General features: G+C 35.7%; 1 protein-coding gene across 1 annotated transcript; it reads left to right on the plus strand.

Annotated features, from left to right (window-relative positions):
- The first annotated feature begins 1421 nt into the window (after positions 1–1421).
- LOC118017282 (5-azacytidine-induced protein 2-like) lies at positions 1422–6323 on the plus strand. Its single transcript, XM_035015106.1, has 5 exons — positions 1422–1480; positions 2418–2638; positions 4285–4410; positions 4884–4983; positions 6075–6323. Exons 1-5 carry the CDS (start codon positions 1468–1470, stop codon positions 6245–6247), a joined length of 633 nt encoding a protein of 210 aa, XP_034870997.1. The 5' UTR covers positions 1422–1467; the 3' UTR covers positions 6248–6323.
- The last annotated feature ends 3346 nt before the right edge of the window (positions 6324–9669 follow it).

Raw genomic sequence — 9669 nt, forward strand, 5'->3', positions numbered from 1 at the left:
TTGGGCGGAGTTGCCCTGTGCCCCTGTGGCGGGGGATGGGCTCAGCGGGAATCAGTTTTTGGGGCTTTTGTTCTCTGGTGGCTTTCCCTGGTGGCTTTCCGCGTCTCTTCCGTGAGTCAGAGCAGAAGAGACCGTTTCCAACCCTCTGCCTCAGAGCAGAGAGACCGCAGTCTGTTCTTCAGTGAGCTCTCCAGGCCACACTGTCTCCGTTTCTGTCCGTGCTGCTATAAGCTGCAGCCTCCTGGGTTGTGCGCTCCCAGTCCTGCCTCCAGGTCGGGGCACGTCTCTGCCCTTTGTGCTTCTAAAACCGCCAGCCGCTCCCAGTTCCGGCGTGCGCAACCCCGCTGCTCCGGGTCCACCCCCGGGGCCTGCCCTAGAGTCCTTTCCCCATCACTGCCGGTCTGCGAGTCTGTGCCCGTCTGCAGCACGCGAGGTTGTCACTCACCGGTGGTGTCGGATCCCCACGGCCAGGCACCCTCCCGCTGCCGTTTATCCTCCGATATCTGCCCATGGAATCACGGCTCCCCGCTTCGTACCTTGAAACCCACCGCCTACGATGTTCTGTTTGTAGAGATCCAGATCTTCTTACATCTCAGGCTGGTTTCGTGGGTGCTCAGAGTGGTCTGGTGGATATTTAGCTCAATTCTGGGGACCAGGTGAAATAGGGTCCCCTACTCCTCCACCATCTTTTCCCCCTTCCTGTGGTTAGAAATTTTTAAGTTGGTGTTGCTGAAGATTGAATGGTAGGTTTCACCTACTTATATTGTAGTACACATATTCATTTTTGCCTGCCTTTCTTGTCATCCTAGATATAAACAAATTGCTAGATACACCAAACTGACATTATTTGAGAACGTTCTCAAGTTGGAAGCTTTTTGTTACAAAAATCAGTAAAGCAAGAATACAATGATAGAAGACTGGAACCAGAAAAAACATACATTTTTCCTTAGTATTCATGTCTGAAATAAAGCAAAATGGACTTCAGAGGCGTTGATAGATACAAGGAGGGAGGTCAGAAGTTTTGGAGAAAAGCAAGCATAGTAAAACATGGATCCTGTGGCATAATTACCTATGTTACATCTCATTATTTACTATTTTACTTGGGAAAATTACTTAAATTCCTTCTACCTCAGTTTCCTCACCTATAATATTCTTGGAACAGTGAGTGACACAGTAAGCAATCAAATGTCATTCCAAGCAAGAAATAGTAAATAAAAATGTTTTTCATTAATCCTGAATTACTAATATAAGATACATGAAATTCCATTGATAGTCTTTTTTAGAATGCTGTATTTGATGTTTTATTTCAAACTAGAAAGTATTTAAAAGGATTTTTTAGGTTCTCTTATGACCTGCAGTCCCTCTTACTGTGTTTTTCCCATGAGGTCTTAAAAGATTTCAGCTACATTTTCTCCTCTCTCTAACTCTCAGATGGGGAAGTAATGCTGTGCCTAACAGCAAAAGTAGATGTACAAAGCAAGTAAGTTCACTAACTACTGAAGTAACTGGCTTCTTCTCTTAGGTTTTTGAGTTAGAGTTTGATTTGAATCCTACACTATTGACTCTTCATTTAATAACCAATATTTATTGGGCATCTTACACACAATGATGAGTTGGGGACACAATGATGAACAAAACAGACCTGTACCCTCACAGAGCTAACATCTACTAGCTTTAACATGGGCAAATTACTTTACCTTTTTGATCCTATAAAATGTAGGTGATACCTACCTCATAGAATTGTTCGGATGAATTTAAATGATATAATATTAAAAGAATGTAGTGCATGGTACTGGGACATGGTGAGTACTGAAATGTTAATTCCTTTGTGTCTTCTATTACAATCAATCAATTACCAATACAGAAAGAATATAGTGGAGGATGCATTAAAACTTCTTTAATAGTCTTGTAGTGAATTGTACTCAGGAGAGTTTTTGAAAATTTATAATTTGGGAAGTTATAAAACTTGCTGCTTACATCTGAGAGTGGAAATGCTGATAATGAAGAAATATGTGGGTATAAATTTAAAGATTTTTATCCTATAAAAACAGTGTTTTACTACTTTTTCTAACACTTACTAATAATAGCTTAGATGGGTTTCAAATGCTTTATAGGTATCAACTTATTTAATATTCTTAAGAATTTTGTGAAGCAGTTGCTACTATTTATTATACTTTATAAATAAGGAAACCGAGGCAGAGAGATTAAGCGCAAAGTCTTACTGACACTAAGTAGGGCTTGGATGCATCTCCTAGAATCTGGTTCTAGAGCCCATGCTTTTCACCACTATGTTAGGCTGCCTGTAAAAGAAATAGGAGTTTTTAACATTGACCCGGTATTCTCATTATTCTAAATACATCTCTCTTTTCCTGCTCATTTATTCAATGAGACATTTTCTTTTATATTATTTTAAAAAGCTGTCATGGATGCACTGGTAGAAGATGATATCTGCATTCTGAATCATGAAAAAGCACATAGGAGAGACACAGTGACTCCAATCTCAATATATTCAGGAGATGAATCTGTTGCTTCACATTTTGCCCTTGTCACTGCATATGAAGACATCAAAAAACGACTTAAGGATTCAGAGAAAGAGAACTCTTTCTTAAAGAAAAGAATAAGATTTTTGGAAGAAAAGGTAATTATTATCTTTATTATATTTTATGACTCAATAATTCAAAATACTTGAAATTTAAAAAGTTTTTCTAAACTGTCTTCCCTGGTTGTACTAAGTTTCCAAGGATAACTCACAGCTAGTCTCAAAACCCAGTACTTCTCATACTGTGCTTCACATATCACGTACGTGGTGAATATTTGTAGAATAGGATTTGCAATATATTTTTCTTGGAATGTATTTTTCTTTTTTTAGATTGCCTTACCTTCATAAACTGTATGTATTTTATTCAGGATTTTAAAATCTGTGCAAAAGAGCGCCTGGGTGGCTCAGTCGTTGGGTGTCTGCCTTCGGCTCAGGTCATGATCCCAGGGTCCTGGGATCAAGTCCTGCATCGGGGTCTCTGCTCCGCAGGAAGCCTGCTTCTCCCTCTCCCATTCCCCCTGCTTGTGTTCCCTCTCTCACTGTGTCTCTGTCAAATAAATAAATAAAATCTTTAAAAAAATAAAAAAATAAAATCTGTGCAAAAAATGATATGCCACCAAAGGAAATTAAATGTCAAAGGAGGAATCTCCTGTAACATTGTTCTAATGTTTAAAAACATGTTCACCAGGATTGACATTTTCTTTACCTCAGTATTCTCTTTTGTTCTTGAACACACAGAATAATGTTTTAACTGATAAATTACCTTTCTCTGTTTACCTTTTTCATGCAGAAACCTGACACTCTTAAATGTTACAGAATATATAAGCTTGATAGTTGATTCCATTATAAATCATCATATCTACTTGGCTTTATGTACTGGGAAATCTTTATCACTCACCCTTTTATATTTTGAGTTTTAAGAAGTTTTAACTTAGTTTTATGTTTCTTCAGATTAGATCATTGTATTTGTATTTTATAAACAGCAGCTTCCTCAAAAGGGAAGGAAATGGATTCTTAGCTGCCAAGGAAATAATTATCTTGTTATTAAAAACTTAAGGATGGGGCTTGGTTAGAGTTTGATTCATCTAGGAGAAATAAGAGGAAGGAAGTCAGTTGTAAAAATCATAATTTCTTTATATTCATATACATTGTCTTTAATGGTAATCAAATAAATTTGTGATACAATTGGATAGAGTGAGAAAAGGTAACATTTTGGAGCTTGTAGTTAAGCTCATTTTAAAATTAAGTAGAAAAATGTGATTTGGTGTAGCTAACATTGGCAATATTTCTGTACTTTGTGCCAACAAGCCTATAATTTCTACTCTGGAATAATAGAGTATTTAATGAACTACCACATTTATTCTTTAAAAAGTCAAGTATACCTTAACTTGTCATTTTTTCTAATGGTGGAAATGAAATACTACTGGCTTGGAAAACACCTAAGTATTATAAAAGAATGATGTACTGTTTTAGTATGATGAATTAATATATGTTATAACAAAAAATACTGATTAAAAGCATAAAATAGAAGACTTTAAAAATATTTACCTGTACTTTTTTGCTTTCTTAATCAGGAAGGCTTACTTGTTGGAAGTGAAATGTTTACCTAATTATACTCCAGGCTTTATCCCTGCATTACAAAGAAAAGTAAGGTGTGGAGCCATCAGAAGACTGGCTTCTTTTTGGTTTTGTTTGTTTTGTAGAATAGTTTCTTTACGCTTTCCCTTCTAATTTTATACCATTAGCTTATAGGAGCTCGATTAGATGAAGAAACAAGTTCTGTGGGACGTGAACAAGTAAATAAAGCCTATCATGCATATCGAGAGGTTTGCATTGATAGAGATAATTTGAAAAGCAAATTGGATAAAATGGTAAGTTGGTTTGAAAACAATCTCTATGTATTGCAAATGAGTTTTCTTCTTCAGGAAGTTTAAAATTAGAAATAAGAGAAATACTTATATTTATTAAATAAAAAATTAAAAATATACATCCTTAAGGCAAAAATAGGAATTTTTAATGGTGATATTTATAACTTACTTCTGTACAAAATAAATATATAGTATGTAATGATGTTTAGGAATTAAGTATATCTAACACCACTAACTTATTTTGAAAAATCATGACATGGTAGAATTTGTCAGTGTGTTTTTAAAAGAAAAAAAGCCAGTGAATAATATATCCTAAGTTTGAAAAAGAAAAAAAGAGATTAGTGAAAAACTGGGTTCATTTCCCCACCTTGCTTTTTAAAGGCCTAAATCTGTTTTTTTTCATCTACCTGAAAATTAATATATACCAACCTATAGATTTTATTGAATGTAATTTGGCATTTTCCCTACTTAACTAGAATAAAGACAACTCTGAATCTTTGAAAGTATTGAATGAACAGCTACAATCTAAAGAAGTAGAACTCCTCCAGCTAAGGACAGAGGTGGAAACTCAGCAGGGTATGCCACTTACTTGTTACAAATATTATAATGGAATCAATATAATTTTCCATTTATGTGTTATATCCATTATCAGTTTTCTGTATCTGTATGCTAAGGCCTTAACTTAATTTTAGGCTTACATTAATTTCTCTGATCTGCTTTCACCAAAATATCAACTGCTTTAACTTTTCCTTAGATATAAGTTGCACTTTTCCTAGAGAAAATTTGATGGTTTTTATTCAGGGCTAGTTTGTGATGAAGTAGATGAAGAAAGGAGTAGAACTCCATCCTTGTCAAAACGTCTTGCCTGCTGGTATGTCCTAGCTTTTCCTTTCTACTGAACTTTTGCCCGCTATTTAGACATACTGTCATGGAGTAGTTAGAATTACTTTTTTTTTAATTTCTGAAGATTGTTAAAATGTGCAGATGAGATGCTGGAGTGAATAATTAGTTCTGGAGCATATGGCTATTGGCCTGTTCCCATGAACATTCTGATGAGACAAGCTGAAGAGTAGGTCTCTGAGAGAGACCTTTTGATAGGAGTTTGAGATGAGCTCTCTTACAGTAGCTGGTTGGGGCTTTTTCTAGATAGACTAAAGAACTAAGTCAAAGGTAATTCAGTATCCAGTTGTATGGAGTTTCTACAGTAGATGTTTATGAATAAGCTGTTTTGACATCATGTTCTAGGCCTGATGATCATACTTCATACTCTGAAGGGGACTAGATGGAGTAGAGACATGAGCTTCAGTTTCCTCACTTCATTTAATTATCACTGTCTTAACCTTGACATATATTATTGACTTGTCAAAAGTTTTAGCATGTGTTTGATTAGTGTTATATATTTGAAAGTTCCAGAATGACAAACTTGTACTTTAACCTAAACAGAAGATCAGAGGTAGTGGTGATTAATACATTCTGAAACAAGATTGGTAGGTTTCTTATTCTCATTAGCATAGATCTTTGAAAGTAATTACTGTTTTTAAAAAACTGTTAGTTGTGCATCTTTTGTATTAGGTTTTGTATTATCAACATTTTACTAGTATAACCTTTATGGAATTACAACAGATGTAGAAGGCAGAAATAATAGTTAATGTCCATCCTTTTTTTAGTGATGAGGAATTTAAATCCACCTTCATCAAACTGGGAGGTGGAAAAGTTGAGCTGTGACCTGAAGATCCATGGTTTGGAACAAGAGCTGGAACTGATGAGGAAAGAATGTAGTGACCTCAAAATACAGCTACAGCTACAAAAAGCCAAACAAACGGTACTACAGAATTATTAAATTGAGAAATTCAGTATTCTGTGTATGCTATTGCTAGGATTTATAACTAAAGATTAAATCATAGAGTTAACATATATTATAACTACCTAGAGAGTTACATTCTCTGAAAAATTTACCTTTATCTTCCCTTTTAATCATTTTGTCTAAAATTTGATATACTGTATACTTCTAGCATAATCTCAGAATTATATAGTTTTGTTTTAAAAAGCTCATTTTAAAAAAGCTTACTAGTTCATTTATTAATTTATTAAAGCTATTCCTTTTAAATTCCTTTTCCTTCAGTTTCCTTAAGTCATTTTTTTCTGTAAAGTTTTTAAGTTTATCATTTTAATTGAATAATTTGATTAATATAGACACCACAAGAGACAACTTAGTTTTTAGAACTCTTGAAAAGAAAAAACTTGACAGAGTCTACTAATTTTCAAAGGTCTCAATACTTTTGGGCAACTTCAATTTTCAGCAAATAGCTGAGATTTTAAGAATTGGGGGGAAAAAGTAAAAACAACCGTGCTGAGCTGCTGAAGTATGGTTAGCCTGAAGTCATCCACTAAAACACAAGTTGCCTTTCAGGTCCTCACCAAGTCTGTTCACTAATACTTTACATTGGTTCTAACAAAGTTGAATACAAGTTTTTAGATGTCATGACAGTGCTGAAGAGAAAAAGAAGAAATGGTAGAGAAAAAGAGGAGTTGTGAGAGCAATGTACCAAATGCAAAGTTTAAAATAGTTGTTGTAAGAAAAGTTTAGTAGTCTAGAGTCAAAGAGCCATTATATACATTCATGTATTTTAAATAAGGTAACCAGTTAGATAATTACTTCTCAACCGTTTTGCCCATCACAGCATTCTAACCCCATTGAGGAGCTGTGTCACCTACCCCAGGTTTCTTTTGGGATGCCAATACCTAAAAAGACACTACTTTCCGTATTCCCTGATTGCCAGCCAGGACATTCGTGCCTGAATCCCAACTGTCCTGACATCCTGCATGACAGCCACGCATTAAGAATAATATAGCATTCCACCTTGGCCTTAGCCAAATTGATTCCTCTGAACTGGACAATGAGAACTTGTTTTCAAGCCCCCAGACCTGGTAAAGGGGAAACACTGTAGAGATAACTGTCAGTTCCTGTTAGGGCAAAATACTTTTTTTCCTACTTAACATCTGAAGTTAATTTCTGCAGTTACATACAGTTCCTTCAAAGGCTTCCAGCATCCTATCCCATAAGCTTAGGTGCCATAGCCCCTGAGAAGCTGGCTAGCTGGCTGGCTGGCTGGTGTACTTGCTTGTTTATTTATTTTTTTTTAAGATTTATTTATTTATTTGAGAGAGCGAGAATGAGAGAGAGAGTACATGAGAGGGGGGAGGGTTAGAGGGAGAAGCAGGCTCCTCGCCGAGCAGGGAGCCCGATGCGGGACTCGATCCAGGGACTCCAGGATCATGACCTGAGCCGAAGGCAGTCGCTCAACCAACTGAGTCACCCAGGCGTCCCTTTGCTTGTTTATTTATGTACGTTTTTCTTAATTTTAATTTTTAAAAATATTTTAATTCCAGTCTAACATGTACAAGTGTTATATTAGTTTCAGGTGTACACTATAGTGATTCAGCAGGTCAGGCCTGGTTAGTACTTGGATGGGAGCAATTCTATATTAACTGCTCATCATGATAAGTGTACTCTTAATCTCCTTCACATATTTTACCATCCCCCCCACCTCCCCTTTGGTAACCATCTAGTCATTCTTTATAGTTAAGAGTCTGTTTTTTGGTTTTTCTTTTTCTTTGTTCATTTGTTTTTTAAATTCTGCATGTGAGTGAAATCACGGTATTGGTCTTTCTCTGACTGGCTTACTTTGCTTATTTGCATTATACTCTCTAGATTCATCCATGTTGTTGCAAATTGCAGGATTTGATTCTTTTTATGGCTGAGTAATAGTCCCCTGTGTGTGTGTGTGTGTGTGTGTGTATACACACTCATGGTAATTCTGTTTTTAACTTTTTGAGGAACTTCCAGACTATAAAGTGGATTACACCAGTTTGCATTCTCACCGACATGCATGTGGGTTCCTTTTTTTCCTCATCCTTGTCAATACTTGTCTCTTACGTTTTTTGATTTTAGCCATTCTGATAGGTGTCAGGTGATATCTCATTGTAGATTTGATTTGCATTTTCCCGATGATGAGTTAATGTTGAGCATCTTTTCACGTGTCTGTTGGCTGTCTGTATATCTTCTTTGAACAGATGCCTATTTAGGTCCTCTGCCCGTTTTTTTTTTTAATTATGTTATGTTAATCACCATACATCACATCGTTAGTTTTCTATGTATTGTTCCATGATTCATTGTTTGCGTATAACACCCAGTGCTCCATTCAGTACATGTCCTCTTTAATACCCGAAAGTCAGTCCTCTGCCCATTTTTAATTAGATTGTTTTTTAGGTGTTGACTTGTGTAAGTTCTTTATATGTTTGAATTCTAACCCTTTATCAGATATGTCATTTGTCAGTATCTTCTCCCATTTAGTAGGTTGTCTTTTAGTTTTGATTATTTCCTTTGCTGTGCAGAAGCTTTTTATTTTGGTGTAGCCCCAGAAGTTTATTTTTGCTTTTGTTTCCCTTTCCCAAGGAGACATATCTAAAACAATGTTGCTAAGGCCAGTGACAAAGAGATTACTGCCTATGTTGTCTTCTAGTTTTATGGTTTCAGGTCTCACATTTAGGCCTTTAATCCATTTTGAGTTTATTTTTGTGTATGGTGTAAGAAAGTGGTGCAGTTTCATTCTTTTGCATATAGCTGTCCAATTTTCCCAAAACCATTTGTTGAAGAGATTGTCTTTTCCCCATTGCATATTCTTGCCTCTTTTTTCATAGATTAATTGACCGTATAGGCATGGGTTTATTTCTCAGTTCTCTATTCTGTCTGTTTTTGTGGCAGTACCGTACTGTTTTGATCACTACAGCTTTGTAGTATATCTTGAAATCTGGGATTGTGCTATCTCCAGCTTTGTTGTTCTTTCTCAAGATTGCTTTGGGTATTCAGGGTCTTTTGTGGTTCCATACAAATTTTAGTATAATGTGTCTAGTTCTGTGAAAAGTACTCTTGGTATTTTGATAGGGATTGCATTAAATCTGTAAATGGCTTTGGGTAGAATGAACATTTTAACAGTTTGTTCTACCAATCCGTGAGCATGGAGTATCTTTCCATTTGTTTGTGTCATCTTCAGTTTTTTTCATCAGTGTTTCATAGTTTTCAGAGTACAGGTATTTCACTTACATGGTTAAGTTTATTCCTAGGTATTTTATTATTTTTGATGTAGTTGTAAATGGGATTGTTTCCCTAATTTCTTCCTGCTACTTCATTATTAGTGTATAGAAATGCAACAGATTTCTATATATTGATTTTGTGTCCTGCAACCTTACTGAATTCATTTA

Source organism: Mirounga leonina, unplaced genomic scaffold (assembly GCF_011800145.1).
Source record: "Mirounga leonina isolate KUSES-001 unplaced genomic scaffold, KU_Mleo_1.0 Mir_168316, whole genome shotgun sequence".
NCBI lineage: Eukaryota > Metazoa > Chordata > Mammalia > Carnivora > Phocidae > Mirounga > Mirounga leonina.

Coding starts and splice junctions, on each gene's coding strand:
- LOC118017282 (XM_035015106.1), top strand. Junction 4,411..4,883: donor AAAGCAAATTGGATAAAATG/GTAAGTTGGTTT, acceptor CTACTTAACTAG/AATAAAGACAACTCTGAATC. Junction 4,984..6,074: donor AGAGGTGGAAACTCAGCAGG/GTATGCCACTTA, acceptor TCCTTTTTTTAG/TGATGAGGAATTTAAATCCA.